This window comes from Artemia sp. Qi Xiang Cuo, chromosome 15 (assembly GCF_049724085.1).
Source record: "Artemia sp. Qi Xiang Cuo chromosome 15, ASM4972408v1, whole genome shotgun sequence".
Classification (NCBI taxonomy): domain Eukaryota; kingdom Metazoa; phylum Arthropoda; class Branchiopoda; order Anostraca; family Artemiidae; genus Artemia; species Artemia sp. Qi Xiang Cuo.
Genome location: NC_142808.1, coordinates 28,338,327 through 28,365,121, shown reverse-complemented (window position 1 = coordinate 28,365,121; position 26,795 = coordinate 28,338,327). Strand labels below are relative to the sequence as shown.

The window sequence follows — 26,795 nt, the reverse complement described above, 5'->3', positions numbered from 1 at the left end:
CTTACAGTTCGTTACCACGAGATTAAGTACCTAGGTAAGTAACTGGAAAGTAGCTAATTTTTTCAACAGGGGACGTGAATCCTTAAAAATTGATGGGAGGGGGTAGAAAGACTTAAAAGAGCCCTCCTGTCTATAGTGAATCGTATTTTGCTCTAAAAATGATACAGTATAGCCATTTTACGGATTATGGGCCCTCCAAAGGGAAAATCAAATGTCGATCAGCCTCCTCCCTTGCCTGTGGTTTCACATGAAAGAACAAATGCACTACCGTCTAGAAAACCCTTTAATTTATGGAGATTATCTATCCTCGCCATTCCCCTCCCGCCTTTTTATGAGCTTACACTAATGTTTAATACTAGATATGCAATTTTCAATACATAGTAAAAGTCATAAAATCAATTTTGTTAAATTAAACCATCTGTTGAATCGAAAATTTAATTGAGGGTAATGAGCTTTGAAGGCACTTAAAAACCGACGCTGTTGTATCAGAAATAAATATCCGCCTCGAAAACTATTGCATAGTTGATTTAAAATTGAATCTATGCGATGCATAGAGTATGTAAACAAAATGTTAGGTGTTCCAATCTTTATACCCATTTTGTTGTGTTTTGGAGTGAATGTTAGCAGAGGAGAAATTTTTTCGGCCAATAGTCAACTTCAAGATGTTGTTTCTCTTGAAGTAGAAATCGATGACATTCTTGAAAAATATTTGAACAAGCTGGAAGAAAAGTTGACTAAGCTAAAAGAGTAAGTTCTTTATTCTATTAAAAGGTATTGTTTAATATTAATAAAAAAAAATTCCATGGAAAGTAAAAAGCGAATACAAAACAGAAAACAAGCAAAAGATAGAATGCATGAGATTTTGAAAATAAAGCGATTGGAAATTTTTATGTAGATTACCTCCGGCACAAAAACACCGTAGAATGTTACACCAGCTCTTAATCCTGGGTCACAGTTACAGAATAACACAAGTGACAATGTCTTTTGGATTGGAATCACTCCCTTCAAGGGTGCAGTCAAATTCTTAGCTGCTAACTACTACACAATTTTGTTGAGATCCCATTGATCATTCTTCCTTCACTTCTTTATTATTCTTCCATGCAACCCTTCTCACACTGAGTTCAGTGGAGCACGGGCACACTGCACCAGAGCAATAGCTTTTGACCTGATTTTGTTGAACATATAGTTAAATTATGTTTATAGAAAAATGCTACAAGAGACGTTACGACGCTGAAAGACACAGGCCTACGTACTAACATTTTGACTAGCAAATTCAGAGTTGGACTGATATTGTTAAGAGCTATGGACATGCATCTTCTAGAGTTGATAAAGCTGAAATTAGGTGGTACAAAATCTACTTTTTTTTTTGGGGGGGGGGGTTGAACTAATTTTGAACTCCTCTAACTGCTCTCTGGTACCTATACACAGCCGAGAATGATAAATCATAGGCGCTGAAAGGGGTAAGATAACTTACTATTCAAATCAAAAGTTAAAACAGAACTGATCTTCCGACATAATAAAAATACACAAAATCACATTGCCTCTGGAAGCGGGTTCTCCAAGGTTCTAACCAATGGTCAGTTTTTACTCTTGGTCTCATTTGCGTCAGTCTTATTATGTTGCCAGATCAGGTTCAGGAATGAATGGGTCTCAATTCAAATTGAGCCTCGTCTGGACAGCTGGTCACTGAAGTACTACTATTACTACTAACAACTCACCGCAGCACCAAGTCGCCTGAGGCCAACATAGCTACGCATGCTCCTCTTCCATCCCAAACAATTCAAAGCCTCCCTCTTTACACCCTCCCAGGAAGTTCCGATTTCCTTAAAATCTATCTTTATGACACCCCCATGCCCAGACGAGGATGACTTAATTTCCGTTTAGCCCTAGACGGTTTGCTGAAAAGGACTATCTTCGACAATCTGTCATCCTTCATCCGCAGAACGTGCCCTAGCCATCTCAACCTTTCTTTCATGATGCCCTAGAAAGCGGGATTGAACCACATTTTTTATACAGCCTACTGTTTGAAATACGGTCAGTCAGCCGGGTGCCCAGAACAATCCGTAAGCAATTTCTCTGGAAAACATCTAACAAATCTTCATCCGCTTTTCGGAGAACCCATGCTTCAGAGCCATATTTGAACACTGTCATCACTGTATCTTCCAATATTCTTATCTTGGTTGCAGACTTATTTTCCTATTCTTCCAAACTTGTTTTTACTGTGAAAAACACCCTGAGCCTTGGTTATTCTACTTCTAACATCTTCACCACAATATAATAACTTCGAATTAAAATGAATTTCAACTAGTCCTGATATTCCTCGAATATCTTCTTTATAAATGTTCTCTTTTTTGGCTGAATAAACATATGTAAAATCTTCACCAAACTCTAAAATCACAAGCATTCAGCCCCCTTCGGCCCATACTATAGCTAACTTAGATTAACGGGCTAAAGCGAACTCTATTTCAAAACTTTTATTTTATTGCTCCCAAGTGAGAGGATTCAATCGTGAAGCAATGAGAAACAATAGTCACTGTAGCGTAGACAGTGAGATGTTGGGCCGTATCAGCTCCATTATTATTTAGATTAATTACTGATTATTTAAGTTCTAATGTTGTTCCTTACTTTCATACATTTTGTTGTGTTTAATATCCATTCATTTTCACCATCATATTCATTTAATCCACCCTTAGCTTCGACGCAAAAGTGGAACTTTTTGTATTTACATTGTTTCAAAACCAAACAAAAAGCCCCTGAAAAAACTGTCGTCTTAATTATTTTTAAAAAGGGGGCCTTAAATGCCAACATCATTACTTTCGCCCTGTTCTTAAATATATTTATATTTATATATATATATATATATACTATATATATATATATATATATATATATATATATATATATATATATATATATATATATATATATATATATATATATATATATATATATATATATATATATATATATATATATATATATATATATATATATATATATATATATATATATATATATATATATATATATATATATATATATATATATATTTCTGGTCTTCCAGAAAAACAATGTATCAATGGCAGGAATTTTGCTGGGGCGGGAGTCTTGCCAGGGCACGAATCTTGCTACCTAAGCGCTAGAAACAGGGGTGCTCTGACGTTAGAGAGTTGCCATAGAAACTCAACGAAAATTTCTCTATTATTACTAGCTTTAAATTATCACGAGCAAGATCATTTTTATCCTCTTTTATCGCCTGGCCGAAGTCCGAATTCCGTCCCAGGAACGAGTAGACATAGACCAAACTCCATCACTGCGCGCAGGATGGCCGGATTTCATCCTCCAAAAAGAGTAGACACAGACCGAGCTCCCCCCCCCCACAGATAGCGGAGTGGATGGGAACAAGATTTTTTCGAAATAGCATTTCCCCTCCTTTGCGTGTTTTGATATTTTGGTGAAAAATGTACCCTGGGGCTAAGAGAAACCGTTCAGGGGGACTGGACACTTCCCCGGAGGCGACCAGCGAGCAGGTCGGTACCTTAGTGGAGGGAGGCTGGATAACAATAAATAAACATTTGAATCTCCTCCCCCACAGGCGGTCCCCCCTCCCCTGAAGTCCTCTCCTTTCGTCTCTCCTTCAATTAGGCATGTCATTCTTTATCCTTTTAAAGCCAGAATAATGCCTAAAAACTACATCTATTATCAAGGCGCCCTCTGAAAACGAGTGCTACTGGAGGGTTGAACCTATTGTTAGGATGTTGTGAAATATTTATAAGTTTAACTCAAAGAAATGGATATTTTCCTTAAGAGCTCTTAATATGGTTTGAATATACCAATAATATCAGCTCACCCGGGGGGGGGGGGCTGGTGTCACATGGGTGAAATGCCATGGCAGTGTGGAGTGTTTTGCGGGGCATCATGATAGGCTTGAGTTGCAAAAACTTGAATCACGGGATTTAAAACCATAATTTTTATTAGGAAATGGCGGAAAGATTTCTTCGGGGAGATGTAGCGATGTCATGGGGGGTGTTTAATATCAACCATATTTTAACAAGGTGGTATGTATTGTCATTGACTAGTATACTGTAGAGCTTAAAGATAAGGCGGGAGGTGTTAAATGAATTTTTTGTTAGAGGGGGAGTTAAATCTAACAATACTCAATAAAAATTATTCATTTCGTTAAAAGTCTTTCAATAATACCTCTTAATATGGTTTAAATGTATCACTAATATCAGGTCACCCAGGGGATGGGGGTGGTGTCATATGGATGAAGTGCTAAGGCGGTGTGCAATATTTTGTGGGGCATTATGATTGGCTTGGGTTGCAAAAAACTTGAATCATAGGATTTAAAACCATAATTTTTAATAGGAAATGCCTGAAAAATATCTTGGGGGAGATGATGTCTTGTCAGGGTTGGGGGGGGGAGTCATGTAATGTCATTATGGGGTGAACTACAGCTTAAAAGTTAGGGTGGAAACATTAAGGAATTTTTCCCATGGAAGAGATGAAAATCTAACAGGTACTCAAAGAAATGGATATTTTCCTTAGCAGCTCTTAATATGTCTTGAATTGCATCTAATATCAACCTTATCCCTCCAAACTCACGTCTAACATCAATCCCCCCTCCCCTACCCTCCGGAGTTGCAGGCTAGAAGCCCCGGTTTTCTATAATAGATGGTTCTTTTTGCATATATGATAATACGGCTTTTTTCAACTTTTATTTTTTGTCGTGTTTTTGAGCTGTCTTTTTTATGTTTTATTGCTTGTCAATTTGTTTTTATTTACAATGTCTGTGTTTTTAAGATTTACTGTTCTTGATGCGTCTCTCATACCTAGGTGTTTACGTAATTTAAACACGCATTTCCCCTTTATTGGTAAAAATACCGTGAAAGCCAATGTCCCCTGGAGTGTATCAAATTGGAAGAGTAACGCATCATTCTAACGAGTGCCACAAAATGGGGAATCTTCTTGCTTCTAATAGATTATTTTTAGAATATGGTTCAAGATACAAAATAATGTGAATAGTTTCATAGATGACTTGCTTGTGGCACTCTACCATTGGAAGGGAATGACCTTTCGAGTCCTGGCGGGGTCAAGAACTATAGAAAAAAAATGAAAGGTGTTTCGAGTGAAGAAATGAAACGCCAAAAAAGAAAATGTCTTGAGGCTTTTGTGCGAAAAATGTATTACCTGACAGTGTTACACAATAACTATGTGACCTTACATAAAGTTTGTACCGCCATTAGGTTAATTAAAAAAGAACGCTTTGGGGGTTTCGGGCGAAAAAGTATCACATGACAGTGTTGCATGATAATCACGTAAGGTGTGATCTATAAGCGGGGATTCCCCCATGAGTTCCTATCGCAAAGTACATATTTGTCCGTTTGAAACGGGGTAAGTTGTATGCCGTTATTGGAGTCCAGAGGGGTGTGCTCCCTTTAATAGAACAGGTTACTACACTGTGCACGTGTGAGGAGTTGGTAGCTATACTTATCTGACCCTTTAAAGGTGAGGGTGTGTCGCATGGTGTAACATACCCTTGGAATCTTGCCAGGGGCGGGAATTTGCATAGAAACAGCTCACCAAATTGTACAGGTGTGTCACGTGACGTCAGAGGGCATGTTGCAGAAACTGGGGAGGGCATGTTGCAGAAAAAAGGGGTGTTTCATAGAAAAACACCTGACCTAACCGAACCATTGAACTCTTGCCAAGGATATTGAACTCTTGCCGAAAATGAGAGTCTTGCCAGGGGCGGGAATATCGCCAGCTACAAACAGGTGTACGGGGCTAGGAACTTCACTTGTTATTAAAACTTGTGTATTATACGGACCACACTCCAAGTAATTATATAATGCAAAACTGAAATCCTGTGAATCTTGCCAGGACACGAATTTCACCTAAAATTGCAACACCTCGTCGCAAAAAGAGGAAATCGCCGTTAAACATTCTCATTGAGTCCTTGAACCTCCGGAAGAACAGAATAGTCCGTATGGGCGTCACAGAACCAATGGAGCGGGTACTACTGACATTTATATACATATATGATAAACTAATGCCGCTTTGACGAGTTTACCCTCCCCTCGTTTAGCGAGTTCATGCTTACTTGACTAGCGTGGAGCAAACTGACTTTCTGTGCTGATAGCTCGCGTGAAAAAGAAGAAACACGTGAACTTCAGAAGGAAGTGACATTTATATATATATATATATATATATATATATATATATATATATATATATATATATATATATATATATATATATATATATATATATATATATATATATATATATATATATATATATATATATATATATATATATATATATATATATATATATATATATATATATATATATATATATATATATATATATATATATTATATATATATATATATATATATATATATATATATATATATATATATATATATATATGTATAGGGAGAGCGGGGCGAACTTGGACACTTTTTAGTTTTCCAAGCATAACTAGGTACTGGATTGACATAAAACAATTTAGTGTGGGTCGTTAGAAAGGTAAAAGTCTGGCAAATAATGGTGAATTTTTTCAGATTTTTTAAAGATCATTCTGAAGCGTGAGTACCATGAAAGTAGGACCTTGTCAAGTGTCCTGTTTTGCCCCGTACACGGGGTGAAATTGGACAGGCACGGGGCGACCTTGGACAAGACAGTTTTAAGCAATTAAACTTTATCCAAATACAGAATATTCGTGTAAAATGATACATAATCACTCAAAATCATATAAAAACTCAAAATCGCATAAAAAAATCAGCCAGGAACATTGCACGGGCATCCGGGTTTCAACTAGAATTGTCATTTTAAAGCGTACATCGAAAGATCACAACCAAAGACAAGCCCTTGAACTGCATGACCGGTTCCACTAGATGAAAAGGGGATAGGAAGCTTCGGTTCTATGTCGGTAATGTCTATCTCAGCAATATTGGGAAGCTGAGGAAACATGAATTTGTCCCTTTGTTTCCGAAGAAAGTTAACCCTCGCAAACTGCTTTTCTACAACATCAAGAACTTTGCCAACATAATACACAAGGGCTTTCTTCTTTCCATACTCGAACTTGACAAGAACAAAGTTTTCGGCTTGAATTTTCTTGTCTACGTCATCCTTATCAGCCTCATGGATGTGCAGAGAATCGTCAGATGAATTATTGTCAAGTTCAACGTCATCACCACTACTTTCCACTGGAGATTCAATTTGCTTGGCAGTCGGCTGCTTGGCCTGCTTGGGCATAGGCTTTTTACTCTGCTTTTCCTTTCTCGCTCGTGCTTCAGCTTCTAAAGCATCTTTTTCAGGTGTTTCGGTAAGAATACGAGTTAGAATTTGCTTTCTCGTATTCCTTCTGGGCTTTGTCATATCTGCTCTTGGATAGGGTCCTACTGCTTCAGGAGTCTGTTTTTCTAGCTCGCTTTATGGGCAAGAAGGTCGAGGAGGAGAGGGAGAGGGTACTGGCTCAATATCGAGTAATAAATTGTCCGGGGGTGGACGATTTTTCACCTCACAAGGTAGAAAGTTTACCTCAGAAAATACACTTCTGTTAAAGAGCCAAATTCCAGCTTTTGTGAAACCAACTGTTATATTTTCTGGGTTGAACTTGCGAAGGAATGGGTCCTTGTAGAGCTAGGCAGTCTTGTGAATCCGAATTTGTTGACCTGGATCGATCTGCAACCAGGTGTTCAGTGATTCTCTCATCGCAAACTTGAATGGTCCGTAGACAGTGACGTCCAATGGCTGTAAGCGGTGGGAACAATGGGGAGGAAAGGTCAAGAGGTGGATCCAATTATCTTGGCACAGCCGCACTAATTACACCGAAACATGGCTATCGTGGTTGTCAGGTAGCAGTAGCATAGGGTCTTCTTTCGATGGCTTCACCAGCTTGATGAAGTGCTCAATAGCAGCTAAATAGTAGATGGAAGTCATCCAACCACTAGGGTGAGAAAGCCCGAGACATCCTGGGGGGCCTTCTCGACAAAGCCGGTCGATCACCTTCACCCGTGGGAACATAAAAACGGGGGGAAGAGCTTGACCAGTGGCTGAAATAAACCCGGCCATTGTAACATTTTCCCCTCTCTCTGCTGACACTGTCTGGGAAACTTGCTTCGATCCTTTCCTTGCGATTACTTTTGGAGCTGGCAATACAGTAAGAACCCCAGTTTCATCACAGTTCCAGATACGGTTTGGTGGGAACTTAAATTTTTCGTAGAGTTTCTGCGGGTTGTTGAAGAACAGATTCTCAACCACTGAATTGAAAACAGCAGCCATTGCCTGGCTGGTATTTTCAGGCTTACGAATATATGGCTCTGGGTTTTGTTTTATTAGGCCTGAGAACCAATCAACACCAGCTATGTTGTTTCGCACCCAGCTCTCCAGCGTTTTTACGCCAATCAATTTGCCCCATTCAAAGGCAAGTTTCCTCGCTTCTTTCAGAGTGAGGCCGTGATTCATCAGCTGACATTTTAGGAGATACTCTACAAACTCTTTTTCTTGTTTGTTAGAGAAAACAGTTTTTTCTCTTCAGGTTGGGCGATGGGCTTGGGCGACCTGGGGTGTAACTGGATTCGCTCGAGGTTCTTCAGTAACTCCTTGTCGATTTTTCAGAGCATAGGCGACGGTTGATTTCTTCAGTCCATAGGTTTTTGCGGCATTTCTAATAGAAAGTCTACGCTCTAAGACTGCATTCACTGCCTGCTCCATGGATTTGCCATCTGGTAGATCGTGTTTCCTGATGTAGTTGCGAACCATTGTCCAACTAGAAAGAACAAACGGTAAATACACGGGAAATAGCCTGAAAATAGCTTTAAGAGGCAATGATATGAACCGGGTCCCTACTTACTTACAGTTCGTTGCCACAAATTGTTTGATCATGTAGTTAAAACAAATTATATTAAAAATTAAAAAAAACAACTTTTTTTTAATTGACGGCTTTTGTGATTAAGTGGTCATTCTTAAAGAATTGGAACAAATTGTGGACTTTAGCGTGGAGTGAAGTATTGACTAGGGAGTGAACCCCCTAAAATACGGAATGAAAATATATGAATATAGTTTGTTACGTGAGTAAATTCATAAGTTACGTCAGAAAAAAATTTCAAGAAAGCCATATAGCCAAAAAATAAATAAAATTGATACACAAATTTTGTGTGAATTATTCAGGTACGATGAGTCAAAATTGAAGCTATATTAATTAAAAAACGCCCTGAAAATAAATTACAAAAGACAAGTTTTTTAACTGAATGTAAGGAGCGTAAGTAAAACTTGAAACGGACAGAATTTATTCCGTATATGAAAGGGGTTGTCCCCCTCTCAACGCCTCACTCTTTACGATAAAATGTTTTATTGTTTAAGAAAATATAGTTGTGAGAACGAGTCAAACTTTAGAGTAGTAACGAGTGAGGCGTTGAGGAGGGGATATACGGAATAATTTCTGTTTATTTTAAGTTTTAATGCTGCTCCTTTCATTAAGCTAATGAAACAGCCAACTTAACCTCGTCGTGTTGTGCGAAAAAAAAACACATCTACACACAAGCAACACCATCTAGCATCATCGATCAAACTCCAAATATTAGTTAAGAAATTGTCTAAAAATAGCCTCTACAGAGGTAAAGACATTCTCTCAAATGATAAACAAAAAGAGCACAGGGTGAAGTTGGACACACGGAGTGACCTTGGCCAGTGACCAAAGTCGCCCCCGAATTGTTTTCCAATCATACCCCTATCGAGCCAATTTTAGAAAATAGCGTCCTGAAAAAGAAGTACTAGGAATAGACAAATGAAAATCAGGGCATCGATAGAGGATGTATCTAGCAACTGTACAACATCAACAACAATGAAAAACTACCACCTTTTGTTACCGCAAATCGAGCTGATGTTGCGACTCCCAGATTTTTTTAAGCATCAAAAAACTTTCTTATCTCTTATCCTGGTGCCAACAGATCTGTTAAATTTCAAACTTCCCGCCAATGTAGACATAAATAAGCCCTATCTACCCTATTTTTTGTGGATCGATAGAAGCAATAGGCTAGATGATGTCAGGTTCGACGTCCAAGTTCGCCCCTGTCCAATTGTGCCCTGTTCTCCCTATATATATATATATATATATATATATATATATATATATATATATATATATATATATATATATATATATTTTTTTTTTTTTTTTTTTTATATATATATATATATATATATATATATATATATATATATATATATATATATATATATATATATATATATATATATATATATATATATATATATGTATATATATATATATATATATATATATATATATATATATATATATATATATATATATATATATATATATATATATATATATATATATATATATATATATATATATATATATATATATATATATATATATATATATATATATATATATATATATATATATATATATATATATATATATATATATATATATATATATATATATATATATATATATATATATATATATATATATATATATATATATATATATATATATATAATAAACTGGTGCCGTCAAATTAAAAATGGTTTTGGGCTTTTTCTAAAAAGGTAATTTCCATAGATGGCTTAGCTATACATTGGTCTAAATATGGAAAATTATAGTATCTCCAATACATGAAAATCCTATAATGAAGAAGTGTATTTGTATGTTATTTCCTTGAATCAGATATCACATTTCCGTTTACATAACTTTTGTCGTGTCTGTTTTTTTTGTAAAACTTGTTTGTTTTTTCATTCTAAATTCACTTATTAATTGTGGCTGTTTAAGAAAATCATTTTTACTTTTTCTTACGTCTCTGCACTTTTTCTTAAACTTTACTAGAAACATTCCTACAATTAATCAATAATCAAACTATCTAAAATAGAAATAAACAAATGGTGATTAAGAAAACATTTTCTATTCTTTTTGCGCTAAAAATGAGTCGCTATTTTTTGAAGTCCCTAAAATCTGCGTATATTATTTATGCTTGTATTTTAATTATTATGTTATTTTTATTGATTGCTTTCAAAATGCTTCAGGTTTTTGGCCAACAAACCACCGTGGCATAGAAATTCCAGTAGAAGACAAGACTTAAAAGAGGGTAACCCAATCCTAGCATACCATGTAATCAAACGTCTGACTATCGACTTGAATACGCTGGAACAGAATTTAGAAAAGAATGACTGGAAAGGTATTTTTAATGAATTGATGGTTAGGGATGTAAAATATTCGTTGCAATTGCAGGAGAGGGGGGAGGGGGCAGGAGAGCTGTTGGTGTAATAAGATATTCACCGTTTGAAACAAAGCTGTTAGACTCAATCTTTTGAAGGGACAACTTTTCTTATAAAAAGCAAGTACATTCATGAATCAGAGGCAACGCTGTAGCGTTGCCTATAGTAAAGGCCATACGGCTCCAATGTTTTATTATTTATTATTATTTATTTTTTTTTTCCCAGAGGCACCTCATATGGAAGGGGTCGTCGTAGAAGCTTCAAAGGGGGATCATTCGATTTCAAATCGAAAGTTCTAGTGCCCTTTTTAATAGTCGAAAGTGATAGGAGGACAACTAGCCCCCCCCCCTCTACGCCCATCATTGCCCCAAACGTATCCAATTAAAATTTTGAGATAGCCTTTTTGTTCAGTGTAGTCGATTTTCAGATGGAAAATATATTTTTGAGGAGGACACTCCCCAACAACCCAGGGCAAGGTTTTTAATTTATGCCCTGGGGGCATATAAGGTTTTTATAGAAGGCGTTGTCATAGAAACTTCAATACAGGCTCATTCAATTGGAAATTAAACAGCTAGTGCCCTTTTTAATAGTCAAAAGTGATTGGAGTGTAACTAGCCTCCCCCCACGCCCATCATTTCCCCAAACAAATCCAATCAAAATTTTTGGATAGCTATTTTGTTCAGCGTAGTTGATTTCCAAATAGAAAATATATTTTTGAGGTGGACACTCCCCCACAACCCTCAGGGCAAGGGTTTTAATTTATGCCCTGGGGGCATATGAGGTTTTTATAGAAGGCGTTGTAGGAGAAAAATCAAAGCAGGATCATTCGATTGGAAATTAAAGGGATATTGCCCTTTCTAATAGTCCAAAGTTATTGGAGGCTAATTAGCCCCCCCCCCCACGCCCATCCATCCCCCCCAACACACCACTCCAAATATTGTGATATCCAATTTTTTCAGGGGTGTTGATTTCCAGATAGAAAATATATTTTTTAGGAGGACACTCCCCCACAGCCCTCAGGGCAAGGGTTTTAAGATATACCCTGGGGGCATATAAGTTTTTATAGAAGGCGGTGTCATAGAAACTTCAAAACAGGCTCATTCAATTGAAAATTAAACAGCTAGTGCCCTTTTTAATAGTCAAAAGTGATTGGAGTGTAACTAGCCTCCCCCCACGCCCATCATTTCCCCAAACAAATCCAATCAAAATTTTTGGATAGCTATTTTGTTCAGCGTAGTTGATTTCCAAATAGAAAATATATTTTTGAGGTGGACACTCCCCCACAACCCTCAGGGCAAGGGTTTTAAGTTATGCCCTGGGGGCATATAAGATTTTTATAGAAGGCATTGTCGTAGAAACTTCAAAACAGGCTCATTAGATTGGAAATTAAAGGGCTATTGCCCTTTTTAATAGTCGAAAATGATTGGAGGGCAACTAGCCCCCCCCCCACGTCCATCATTCCCCCAAACACATCCAATCAAAATTTTGAGATAGCCATTTTGTTCAGCGTAGTTGATTTCCAGATAGAAAATATATTTTTGAGGAGGACACTCCCCCAGAACCATCAGGGCAAGGGTTTTAAGATATGCCCTGGGGGCATATAAGGTTTTTATAGAAGGCGTTGTCGTAGAAACTTCAAAACATGCTCATTCGACTGGAAATTAAAGGGCTAGTGCCCTTTTTAATAGTCGAAAGTGATTAGAGTGAAACTAGCCCCCTCCCCCCCCCATGCCCATCATTTACCCAATAACATCCAATCAAAATTTTGAGATAGCCATTTTGTTCAGCGTAGTTGATTTCCAGATAGAAAATATATTTCTGAGGAGGACGCTCCCCCACAACCCTCATGGCAAGGGTTTTAAGTTATGCCCTGGGGGCATATAAGGTTTTTATAAAAGACGTTGTCGTAGAAACTTCAAAACAGGCTCATTCGATTGGAAATTAAAGGGCTAGTGCCCTTTTTAATAGTCGAAAGTGGTTGGAGTGTAACTAGCCCCCCCCCTCAAGCCCATCATTTCCCCAAACACATCCAATCAAAATTTTGAGATAACCATTTTGTTCAGCGTAGTTGATTTCCAGATAGAAAATATTTTTTTGAGGAGGACACTCCCCCACAAGAGTCAGGGCAAGTGTTTTAAGTTATGCCCTGGGGGCATCTAAGTTTTTATGGAGGGCGTTGTCGTAGAGACTTTAAAAAAGGTTCATTCGATTGAAAATTCAAAGGGATAGTGCGCTTTTTAATTGTCTAAAGTGATTGGAGTGCAACTAGCCCCCCCCTCCCTACGCCCCTCATCCCCCGAGACGCCACCACTAAACATTTTTGGATAGCCATTTTTGTTCAGCGTGGTTGATTTCCATATAGAAAATATTTTTTTGAAGAGAACACTCCCCCACAACCTTCGGGGCAAAGGTTTTAAGTTATGCCCTGCGGGCATTTAGGGTTTTATAAAAGGCGTTGTCGTAGAAACTTCAAAACAGGCTCATTCGATTGGAAATTAAAGAGCTAGTGCCCTTTTTAATAGTCGAAAGTGATTGGAGGGCAGCTAGCCCCCCCCTACGCCCATCGTTTCCCCAAGCACATCCAATCAAACTTTTGAGATAGCCATTTTGTTCAGTGTAGCTGATTTCCAGATATAAAAAATGTTTTTGAGGAGGGCACTCCCCCAGAACCTTCAGGGCAAGGGTTTTAAGATATGCCCTGGGGGCATACCATCATTTCCCCAAAAACATCCAATCAAACTTTTGAGATAGCCATTTTCCGGCTTCTGCAGTGAGACGATACCCAAACTCTTGTTTGTAGTTATTTTTGTTCGATTCAAATTGATTTGCATATTCAATTTAAGTTTCACTCGCTTTAAGATTTATTTATTCATTTACATTAATATATATTGTATGTTTTGTTCGCATTGATTTTTTATTTAATTTCTGTTCGTTTTAAGTTTCATTTATACTTTAATAGCAAAATATTTGTTTTCGTTTTAAGCTAGATTTTCATATTCAATCTAAGTATTACTCGCTTTAAGATCTATTTATTCATTTATATTATTATTTGTTGTGTTTTTTGCTATGATTGTTTGTTTAATTTATGTTCCTTTTTGGTTTCATTTATTCTTTAATAGTAATTTCTGGTCGTTTTGAGTTTGAATTATAACAAGTATTTGTATCTCCCGAGGTTAAGATTAAAATGACCTTTACTTTTCTTTGAAAAACTTAATTTTGGAAAGTTTTTTTTAATTAATTTAATTAAATGTTCATTTTTCAGAGATACAATAATTGATATTAAACTTAATAATTAATAATTAAGTTTAATAATTAATATTATACTTAATCCACACATAGAAATTCAGTTTCAAGCAAAAATGAATATAAATTGTAATGGACATAAGCAACAAATTGCGTTGAAGATCCAAAAGGACCCTTTACATTGTATTTTGGCGTTACGTTATCCACTTTACACTAGTTTCTGAAAGGCTTAATAACCATGCGTAAGACTTTACATTAATGCAATCGTAAGACAGAATGATACGCAAGAACCTTGACGGAAGAAGTTTACCAAAGTTCACCTTCCCACGTTTAGGATTACAAGGGAAAAAAATTGAGAAAAAATAATTGAGTTGCATCAGCTGGACAATATCAGTAGGAAGCTATCAGGAGGTCCCAGTAGACACCACTGCTGCCATCTACAATTGAGTCTAACGCTGACGGGATATAATTTATTCAAGGATTATTGATCGAGTCTTATGAGGTCAAGGTCGATTTATTTGTTGTTGTTCGTCTAGGTGTAATGACTCCGGGGGAAGTTTGCACATGTGCATTGACGGGAAGAGATGTATTGATCCACAAAGGGGGACAGATTTCTGAGAAATTGATTTGCATAATCGAGGGGAATTATTGATTCACGAAAGGGGAATTAATTTGTTGTTTCTAAGGGGAATTATTGATCCAAGAAAGGGTAATTTATTTGTTTTTTCTAAGGTTAATTATTGATCCAAGAAAGGGAATTTAATTTGTTGTTTTTAATGGGAATTATTGATAAACAAACGGAATTATAAACGACATCACTTGTTTCCTAGTAATTATACGGCACTCTAAACGGATGTGAATTCTATTTTTAAATATGGATTCTTAGGTGTTTAGACTTAGTGATACATTCTGTAATATTCTATCAAATCCATCGGAATTGGAAATGACATCACTTGTTTCCTAGGAATTATACGGGACTCTAAAGAGATAGAAATTCTATTTTTAAATATGGCTTCTTGATCTTTAGGCTTAGAGATAAATTGATATTCTATTTTTAGATATGGCTTCTCTGATCTTTAGGTCAGAGAGATAAATTGATATTCTATCAAAGCCATAATAGTGTAGCTAGGAACACTTTCGACATGAAGACAGATTGAATATATTTTACGCGGGAAAGGGTTTCCTAGGAATTTCAAATGTGACAGCGCAGGGATACCGAAACAGAGGAACACGCAGAAATTACATTTAGGGGATTATTCGGGTTAAACCGTTTGAGACATTTTAGAGGATTATTTAGGCGAAACAGTTTGAGATGATGGGCGAAACAGTTTGAGACATTTTAGAAGATGTTTTTTAGAAGATGATTTGGAAGATGATTTGGGGTGAAACTCTGTGGTCGTTATAATACACAAGCTCCATTTGAACAGTGTTGTGAGGTCCCCTACCCACACCCCAAAGGGCCTCATCCTATCCCAACACCGAAAGGGCCCATCCCCGGACTCCCAAAAGGCCCCCTGAGCCTCCAAAGGCCCCCCGAGGCCTCCAAAGGCCCCCAGAGCCCCCAAAGGACCCCCCGAGCCCCAAAGGATCCCCAAAGGCCCCGGGCCCCCAAAGGCCCCGTGCGCCTCAAGGAACCCCCGGGCTCCCACCCCCTTCTTCCCTCCCTTTTGTGATTTTTTTCTAAGTCTTTTCGGACTGAATTTTTTTTAGACTTAGAAATTATCCAACATTTTTCCGGTTTTTTCTTTAACCCATTGGCATAGAGTTTTTAGCCTAGAGTCTTAGCTTAGTTTTATTTAGAGTTGAAGTTTAGTTTAGTTATAGTTAAGAGTTTAGAGTTTTACCTTAGAGTCTAAGCTTAGAGTTTTGTTAGAGTTCTAGTTTAGTTTAGTTTTAGTTAAGAGTTTAGAGTTTTAGCCTAGAGTCTTAGCTTAGAGTTTTAGTTAGAGTTGAAGTTTAGTTTAGTTATAGTTAAGAGTTTAGAGTTTTAGCTTAGATTCATAGATTAGAGTTTTTGTTAGAGTTATAGTTTAGTTTCGTTTTAGTTAAGAGTTTAGAGTTTTACCTTAGAGTCTTAGCTTAGAGTTTTAGTTAAAGTTGTAGTTTCGTTAAGTTTTAGTTAAGAGTTCAGAGTTTTAGCCTAGTTTCTTAGCTTAGAGTCTTAGCTTAGAGTATTTGTTGAAGTTCTAGTTTAGTTTAGTTTTAGTTAAGAGTTTAGAGTTTTACCTTAGAGTCTTAGCTTAGAGTTTTTGTTAGAGTTCTAGTTTAGTTTAGTTATAGTTAAGAGTTTGGAGTTTTAACTTAGATTCTTATCTTAGATTTTTAGTTAGAGTTCTAGTTTAGTTAGTTTTAGTTAAGAGTTTAGAGTTTTAGCTTAGAGTCTTAGCTTAGAGTTTTTGTTAGAGTTCTAGTTTAGTTTTAGTTAAGAGTTTGGAGTTTTTAGCTTAGAGTCTTAGCTTGAAGAGTTTAGAGTTTTAGCTTAGAGTCTTAGCTTAGAGTTTTAGTTAAAGTTGAAGTTTAGTTTAGTTTTAGTTAAGAGTTTAGAGTTTTATCCTAGAGTCTTAGCTTAGAGCTTTAGTTAGAGTTGAATTTTAGTTTAGTTATAGTTAAGAGTTTAGAGTTTTAGCTTAGAGTCTTAGCTTAGAGTTTTAGTTAAAGTTATAGTTTAGTTTAGTTTTAGTTAAGAGTTTAGAGATTTACCTTAGAGTCTTAGCTTAGAGTTTTAGTTAGAGTTGAAGGTTAGTTTAGTTATAGTTAAGAGTTTAGAGTCTTTAGCTTAGAGTCTTAGCTTAGAGTTTTTGTTAGAGTTCTAGTTTAGTTTAGTTTTAGTTAAGAGTTTAGAGTTTTACTTTAGAGTCTTAGCTTAGAGTTTTTAGTTAGAGTTCTAGTCTAGTTTAGTTTTAGTTAAGAGTTTAGAGTTTTAGCCTAGAGTCTTAGCTTAGAGTTTTAGTTAGAGTTAAAGTTTAGTTTAGCTATAGTTAATAGTTTGGAGTTTTAGCTTAGAGTGTTAGCTTAGAGTTTTTGTTAGAGTTCTAGTTTAGTTTCGTTTTAGTTAAGAGTTTAGAGTTTTACCTTAGAGTCTTAGCTTAGAGTTTTAGCTAGAGTTGAAGTTTAGTTTATTTATAGTTAATAATTAGATTTTTAGCTTAGAGTCATAGCTTAGAGTTTTAGTTAAAGTTGTAGTTTTAGTTTAGTTTTAGTTAAGAGTTTAGAGTTTTAGCCTAGAGTCTTAGCTTAGAGTCTTAGCTTAGAGTTTTTGTTGAAGTTCTAGTTTAGTTTAGTTTTAGTTAAGAGTTTGGAGTTTTACCTTAGAGTCTTAGATTAGAGTTTTTGTTAGAGTTCTAGTTTAGTTATAGTTAAGAGTTTGGAGTTTTACCTTAGAGTCTTAGCTTAGAGTTTTAGTTAGAGTTCTAGTTTAGTTAGTTTTAGTTAAGAGTTTAGAGTTTTAGCTTAGAGTCTTAGCTTAGAGTTTCTGTTAGAGTTCTAGTTTAGTTTAGTTTTAGTTAAGAGTTTGGAGTTTTTAGCTTAGAGTCTTAGCTTAAAGAGTTTAGAGTTTTAGCTTAGAGTCTTAGCTTAGAGTTTTAGTTAGAGTTGAAGTTTAGTTTATTAATAGTTAAGAGTTTAGAGTTTTAGCTTAGAGTCATAGCTTAGAGTTTTAGTTAAAGTTGTAGTTTTAGTTAAGTTATAATTATGAGTTTAGAGTTTTACCTTAGAGTCATAGCTTAGAGTTTTAGTTAGAGTTGAAGTTTAGTTTAGTTATAGTTAAGAAATTAGAGTTTTAGCTTAGAGTCATAGCTTAGAGTTTTAGTTAAAGTTGTAGTTTAGTTAAGTTTTAGTTAAGAGTTTAGAGTTTTAGCATAGAGTCTTAGATTAGAGCTCTAGTTAGAGTTGAAGTTTAGTTTAGTTATAGTTAAGAGTTTAGAGTTTTAGCCTAGAGTCTTAGCTTAGAGTTTTTGTTAGAGTTCTAGTTTAGTTTAGTTATAGTTAAAAGTTTAGAGTTGTAGACTAGAGTCATACTTTAGAGCTTTAGTTAGAGTTGAAGTTTAGTTTAGTTTAGTTTTACTGTATAGTTTTAGCTTAGAGTCTTAGCGTAGAACTTTTGTTAGAGTTGAAGTTTAGTTTAGTTATAGTTAAGAGTTTAGAGTTTTAGCCTAGAGTGTTAGCTTAGAGTTTCAGTTACAGTTCTAGTTTAGTTTAGTTTTAATTAAGAGTTTAGAGTTTTAGCCTAGAGTCTTAGCTTAGAGTTTTAGTTAGGGTTCTAGATTATTTTAGTTTTAGTTAAGAGTTTAGAGTTTTAGCTTAGAGTCTCAGCTTAGAGTTTTAGTTAGAGTTGAAGTTTAGTTATAGTTAGGAGTTTAGAGTTTTGAGCTTAGAGTCTTAGCTTAGAGTTTTAGTTAGAGTTGAAGTTTAGTTTAGTTATAGTTAATTTGCGGTTGGGGTAGGGGACCTTACAACACTGTTCAAATGGAGCTTGTGTATTATAACGACCGCCGAGTTTCACTCCAAATCATCTTCTAAAATCATCTTCTAAAATGTCTCAAATGGTTTCGCCCAAATAATTCCCTAAACGTAATTTCTGCGTGTTCCTCTGTTTCGGTATCCCTGCGCTGTCACATTTAAAATTCCTAGGAAGCCCTTTCCCGCGTAAAATATATTCAATCTGTCTTCATCTCGAAGGTGTTCCTAGCTACACTATTATGGCTTTGATAGAATATCAATTTATCTCTCTGACCTAAAGATCAGAGAATCCATATTTAAAAATAGAATATCAATTTATCTCTGTCCCTAAAGATCAGAGAAAACATATTTAAAAATAGAATTTCTATCTCTTTAGAGTCCCGTACAATTCCTAGGAAACAAGTGATGTCATTTCTAATTCCGATGGCTTCGATAGAATATTAAAGAATTTATCATTATGTCTAAAGACCAGAGAAGCCATATTTCAAAATAGAATTCCTATCTCTTTAGAGTCCCGTATAGTTCCTAGGAAACAAGTGATGTCGTTTATATTTCTGTTAGTTGATCAATATTTCCCCTTAGAAACAACAAATAAATTTCCCTTTCATGGATAAATAATTCCCCTTAGAAACAACAAATAAATTCCCCTTTCTTGGATCAATAATTCCCCTTAGAAACAACAAATTAATTCCCCTTTCGCGAATCAATAATTCCCCTCGATTATGCAAATCAATTTCTCAGAAATCTGTCCCCTTTCGTGGATCAATACATCTCTTCCCGTCAATGCGCATGTGCAAACTTCCCCCCGGAGTCATTACACCTAGACGAACAACAACAAATAAATCGACCTTGACCCCATTAGACTCGATCAATAATCCTTGAATAAATTATATTCCGTCAGCGTTAGACTCAATTGTAGATGGCAGCAGTGGTGTCGACTGGGACCTCCTGATAGCTTCCTACTAATATATGTATTGCGAGAGGGCCCTGCTTTCAGGGTAAAAAAGGGGAAAAAAGAAGAAAACTATTAATTCAAAAGAAAATTAAAAACGGAAGGAAATTTTTCGCTTGTGAAAAATGTTTGAAATTGAACAACATACCTTTTTGCTAATTAGGCTACTCAGGGATTTCTGCTGCAGCTAGAAGAAAATCATATTATCTACCACTATTTGTTTGTACCATGTTTCGCTAATTAAAAGCTTCTGCGATTGATGATAGTGATCATTAGTTATGGTGACTCTGAACTTACGTTATGACAAAATAGCGTTCCAGTGTGAAGGGAACAGTTTCGATGTGAAGGGAGATAAACGTAAGAGCCGTAACGTGAAGCCTAAGCAATTTTAGCATTAAACGTAACGTAGTCTCCAGTTTTCAATGTGAAGGGTCCTTACTTAAGACGCTACTTTTGTTTTATATACTTTAGTTTTATGGGCCACTTTTATTTTGGACATTTTAGCTTCTTGGGCCCAAATTTGCTAACATAAGCCCTTCACCTTTGAGACTGTCAGCCGACACTGAGACTCGCAAAATGACATTTATGGTATCGAACTTCCTTAAGTGCGATAAGAATTTATCTTGTCGTTGATATAGTTGTATGAATTTCTTATTCATTAGGAAGCAAATTAGTTTGTGCAACTGTTAAAAATTCAAGGCGTTTGCCACATCCTTGTACTCTGTGGGATACTCATGATTTATGGGCCGCATTTTCTTTGTCATCCAGTGTTTCAGAAGCTAATAACTAGTAAATTAAAAGGGGTCTTTAAAAGAGCAAAAGGAAGGTAAAGCCAAATCATGTTCCATCACTGACTCGGCCGCAAAACTGCAATTTAATATACTAAGATATCAATTTTGCAAAGAAATATCCTGCGTCGTGAGAGGCTGGAAAATTGTCTCTAAATCTCATCAACGTATATAGGACCGATCAAATGGTAATTTACTTTATTTTATTTTTTCTTCTATTTATTCTAAGCCCTTTTAACTCTCTTGGTTTTATTTTCGGAGCTAAAACTTCGAAGTCGGTTTTATATTGGCACTTATCTCTTATAGCCACCACACTCAAGTTCTTGGTTAGACAGAACCAGTTTCTTTATGTATGTAGTGGTATCAAAATTCCGTTTTTTAGAGTTTCGGTCGATATTGAGCCGGTCGCTCCTTACTTACAGTTCGTTACCACGAACTGTTTGATTTCGGTATTTACTCGGTGATAATCAGCTTAGCGTGAGAGTGTATGTATCCTACCTTGAATGTTCGAAACTCCTGAACACAGCAGAAATATATATAATGAATAGTAGCGAGAAGCCCTATTCTCTGCATTAATGATTTTGGTACTTGTGCATTATATCTTATACACCGCTATAGACTGTAGGCCTATAGAGGAATACTAAAGGAAATCAGTCAAACGGGTATCTGCAATGGATAATGGATCGCAACGCGTGGTTTCTCTTTGCGTTTACAATATTTAAACTATTGTATTTTTGGGGTTTAGGGGGGAAAAAGTACCTAGGTTAGCTTAGGTTACGTATTTAATATATGCTATGCTTTACCCTTCCCCCCTAATGTGCAAATATATAGCCCAAATTTATTTCTAAACTACGAACTTTTCATCCTGTTTTATTTTATTTCATTAGCATTAACCAAACTGGACTTCTTTCGTGTGTAAGATATAATGCACAATTACCAAAATAGGTTTTGGAGCCCAAGTGTGGAAACTCTTTCGTTAATCATCGCCTAATAATAACCTTCCAACCACTTATCATTTTGTAATGTTTGGGCTCCATAACGCAAGTTCTTAGGTTGTCCAATGAAAAGCACATTATGTCTTGTTTTTAATATTTTTTTCAGTTGTATCACGGAAAGTCGAAAGAGCCAAATTAAAGGGAGTAATACCTTTAGAGCGAGATTTACATGGAGCAGCTCAAGCATTAATTAGGATTCATGATGTATATGATTTGGATACCTGGGCGCTTTCAAACGGGAAACTATTGCACGTTGAAACAAAATCAGGTGATTTTTTTTTATTTTTATCTCGAAGTTTTGGCTTTTGGATATTCAGTGAAATTGGTCTACTGTTTATGGCACAAAAAAATTAACAGATACCCTAGTGACAAACTTTGTTTAAACTAAGTGTTTAAGGACTGATAAGAACGAAAATAGATCTTTTGAAGCAAGATCGTATTTATGGATCTTACAGTCTCCAATAGTACCTCGAAAAAAATATTAGGAGGTTTGATCCTCTTTATTTCAAGACTAAAGTGTATTTGATACTATGCACAAATTTATAAATATATCCACAAATTTAGACAATAAACCGTTTTCTCTTTAGATCATCGAAAAGATCTAATAAATGGCTTTTCAGATAGTATCGCCCGACCTTCCGCTGATGTGTTCAGCTGAATTGGAAGGCTCGGTAAATTCCTCAGCTCGTTGAAAGGAGGGGTTTTATAACACTCATTTCATACAAATCGCACAATTCCAGTTTTGCCAACATTAAAGCTATTACATTTACGGTTGTCTTTTATTCGAAACTCTAGAAAAGCATTTTGTGCGATTTAGCCAAAGCTAAAGCTGTTCTTATTATTGGTACCTGACATGTGTTTGTCATGTATTGTCATGACAATTGTCATGTATACATGACAATTGTCAACATGGGTTATATGTGTACCTGTACCGTCCATTAATTTTTTTTACAATGTTCATACATTGTATCTCAAGTAACATCAAGAGGCCAAAGGTTTGGCTAAAGCCTTTCTTGATTGATACCCCAATTCCCAAATGCCTTTGACTGAGCTAATCTCACTGTCGTCATCCATAATACGATTCACAAATTTTAGACTTCAGCTTTCCATAAACAAGAAGGCATCTAGTAAAATAACACCTGGCTTGGATAAGATACCGGTTGAGATATTAGCCTCACATTTCCAAAGTGTTGTTTAGTTTCTTTTTTGGTAGGAGGATGTGGGGTTTGAAGTAATGGGCCATTATGATCTGAGCTTCAACTCAGTTTGGCGCGTCCGCCCACGGTATAATGATCAAATTTCGTTAGCTAACACTTTTATTCGTATGTTTATTAGTATGTATTTAGATAAAAAGTTAATATTTAGGGTAGTTGTTTCAAGGCCAGTCGCAGTTAAGAAAGGTGTAAAGTGGAGCAATGGCTCTTAGACTTTTTATCTATTTATCAATGACATCACTGAATATCAAGAAAGAAGATGGGCACTAACAGTGTCTTGATATAATGGGAACTTTTCAGCTTTATCGATTGAGGATGATACCACCCTGGTTGCATGATTTAGGGTAATAACTTACACATTCTATTAGATTTACCCGTATAATATATGAAAAAGAAGTGCCTCCCAGTTAACGCTAACAAAAATAAAGCGGTTGTATCATAATTATTTATTTTTGGTTCTTGGTCTTAGACCAGGGTACTTCGTATCGAACGAGTTGTCGTCGAAACTTTGAAAAGGGCTCATTCGATTGGAAATTGGAGTGGGTTGTGCCCTTTTTTATAGTCGAAAGTGATTGGAAGGCAACTAACACCCCTTCCACGCCCACCATTTTCCCAAACACACCCAATCAAAATTTTGAGATGACCATTTTGTTCAGCGTATTTGATCTCCAGATAGAAATTAATATTTTGGGTAGGACACTCCCCCACAGCCCTCAGGGCAAGGGTTTTAACTTATACCTTGGGGGCATATAAGGTTTTTATAGAAAGTATTGTCGTAGAAACTTCAAAAAGGCTCATTCAAATGGAAATTTAAAGGGCTAGTGGCCTTTTTAATAGTTGAAAGTGATTGGAGGGAAACTAACCCCCCTCTCACACCCACCTATTCCCCAAACACAAACAATTAAAATTCTGAGATAGCCATTTTGTTCAACGCAGTTGAAAGTTCTGGAAATTAGGTCTTTGAGGATGACAACCCCCACAGCGGACGGGGCAAGGGTTGTAAATTATGGCGTAGGGGTATATAAGGTTTTTTTTTATTGAAAACGTTGTCGTAGAAACTTAAAAAAGGGCTCATTTGATTGAAAATTGAAAGGGCTAGTCCCCTTTTAAATAGTCGAAAGTGACTGGAGAGCAACTAACCCCCCTCTCACGCCCAAGTTTTCCCCAAAAACATCCAATCAAAATTTTGAGATAACCATTTTTGTTCAAAGTAGTTGAAAGGTCCGGAAAATATATATCTAAGAGGATGAAACTCCCCCCACAGCCCTCAGGGTAAGGGTTGTGTTATGCCTAGGTTTATAAGGTTATATTATTATAACCTTAGGTTATACAAGGTTATTATATTATTATAACCAAGGTTTATTAGGTTATATAAGGTTTTTATTGAAAGTTTTGTCGTAGAAACTTGAAAAAGGGCTGATTCGATTGGAAATTCAAAGGGCTACTGCCCTTTTTAATAGTCGTAAGGGATTTGAAGGCAATTAACGCCCTCTCGCGCCCATCTTTTCCCCAAACACATCCAATCGACATTTTTAGATAGGCATTTTGTTGAACGTAGTTAAAAGTTTTAGAAATTAGGTCTTTGAGGATGATAACCCCCTCAGAGCCGTCGGGGCAAGGGTTGTAAGTTATGCCCTGGGGGCATATAAGGTTTTTATAAATAGTGATGTTGTAGAAACTTGAAAAAGGGCTCATTCGATTGGAAATTAGGAGGGATTTTGCCCTTTTTATTAGTCAAAAGTGATTGGATGATAACTAACACCCCTCTCACGCCCACCATTTCCCCAAACATACCCAATCAAAATTTTGAGATAACCATTTTGTTCTACGTAGTTAAAAAGTCCGGAAATTATGTTTTTGAGGATGACACTCTCCCCACAGTCCTCAGGGCAAGGGTTGTAAGCTATGCCCTTGGCACATATAATTTTTTTTGTAGAAAGTGTTGGTATAGAAACTTCAAAAGAAATCATTCAACTGGAAATTGAAACGGCTAGTGCCCTTTTTAATAGTCAAAAGTGATTGGATGGTAAGTAACCTTCCTCTCACGCCCTCCATTTCCCCAAACACATCCAAACAAAATTTTCAGATAGCCATTTTTTTCAACGTAGTTGAAAGGCCCGGAAATTATATCTTTGACGATGACAACCCCCTCACAGCCGTCAGGTCAAGGGTTGTAAGTTACGCCTTGGGGCATATAAGGTTTTTCTTATAGAAAACGTTGTCGTAGAAACTACGAAAAAGGCTCATTCACTTGGAAATTGAAAGGGCTAGTGCCCTTTTTGATAGTCGGAAGTGATTGGAGGGCAAATAACCCCCCTCTGACGCCCACCATTTCCCCAAACACATCCAATCAAAATTTTGAGATAGCCATTTTGTTTAACGTAGTTGAAAGTTCTAGAAATTAGGTCTTTGAGGATGACAACCCCCTCACAACCCTCAGGGCAAGGGTTGTAATTTATGCCTTGGGGGCATATAAGGTGTTGTCATAAAAACTCAAATAGGACTCATTCGACTGGAAATTGAAAGGGCTAGTGCCCTTTTTAATAGTCGAAAGCGATTGAAGGCTTTACATTTTTATAGTAAATATCGAAGTGGGTACAATGTATTATTTTTTTTTTTTTTTTTTTTAGATAAGGGCACTTCGTATCGAAGGAGTTGTCTTAGGAACTTCGAAAAGGGCTCATTCGATTGAAAATAGAAAGGGCTAGTGCCCTTTTTAATAGTCGAAAGTGATTGGAGGACAACTAGTCTCCCTCCCACGCCCACCCTCTCATTTGCCCATTATGTTTAAAAACTAAATATTGCATTAAGATTAAATAAAATGCACTGTGTTAATGCTAATTCCCAATAAGGCATCTCACCAGTATCCCAAGAACGACTGAGGGTATTGCGTTCAAACTGTCGGTGCTACTTCTGCTCTTAAAATTTAACCAAATCAAAATAGCAGTAGAATGGCCCCTATTGACCCCGTACGAACTCCTTATAAGGACATAGAATACTGACAGGGCTCCATATATGGGCATAGAGTCATTAGGGAGAACACGTGGTTAATGGGGTCAATGACCTAAATTTCCAAGGTTTGTCAACAACAACATCGACCTTGACATTCGCTGAGAGCGTGCACTTACAATAACAACAACATCGACATTGGAACACCTGTGCTGTCGACCTCAATTCACCTATCTGGAATCAATAATTCCCCTTAGAAACAACAAATTAATCTCCCCTTTCTTGACAGATCAATCAACCAATGACATCATCTGTCAGACTTGAAAAATTTTCGCATAGAAACGATTCTCCAGGAATAGATCCAAGTCATTAATGTCATTGCCTCGGAAACAACTCTTTTGGTCGAACTCCAAAGGATATTAATAACCAAAGGCCATGGAAACAATTCTCCAAGAAACATCTTAGCGTTGAATTGTTATAGCGCGGGAATCAGGTTTCTTATTAATTTGAAATGCATTAGCGCAGAGATGCCAAAAACAAAGGGAACATGCTGAATTACGTTTAGGGATTATTTAGGCGAAACTGTTTTAGACAGGTTATGGAACTCTTTTGGCGAAACAGTTAGAGACATTTTAAAAGATGATTTTTGAAGAGATTTTAGAAGAGAATTTGAGGGTGAAACTCTGTGGTCGTTATAATACACAAGTTTCATTTGAACAGTGTTGTGAGGTCCTCTACCCCAACCCCAAAGGGTTCCAATCCTCCTACCCCAACCCCGAAGGAAGCGCCCGGTCCTCAAAGGCCCCCAAGCGCCCAAAGGGCCACCGGAGCCCCCCACGGCCCACCCCGACCCCCAAAGGCCAGCCCCGGGCCCCCCCAAGGCCCATCGAGCTCCCAAAGGACCAACGGGGTCCCAAAGGCCCTCCACTGGTCC

At 36.5% G+C, this 26,795-nt stretch overlaps 1 protein-coding gene across 1 annotated transcript in view; it reads left to right on the top strand.

The window, feature by feature from the left end:
* Window positions 1–549: 549 nt before the first annotated feature.
* Window positions 550–26,795, top strand: part of LOC148943516 (prolyl 4-hydroxylase subunit alpha-2-like) — a 39,711-nt gene continuing 13,465 nt past the window's right edge. The window contains exons 1-3 of the mRNA XM_089101157.1: window positions 550–747; window positions 11,071–11,222; window positions 21,805–21,966. Coding sequence (XP_088957283.1) covers window positions 569–747; window positions 11,071–11,222; window positions 21,805–21,966 — 493 coding nt within the window. The 5' untranslated portion in view covers window positions 550–568. The remainder of the gene's footprint in view (window positions 748–11,070; window positions 11,223–21,804; window positions 21,967–26,795) is intronic.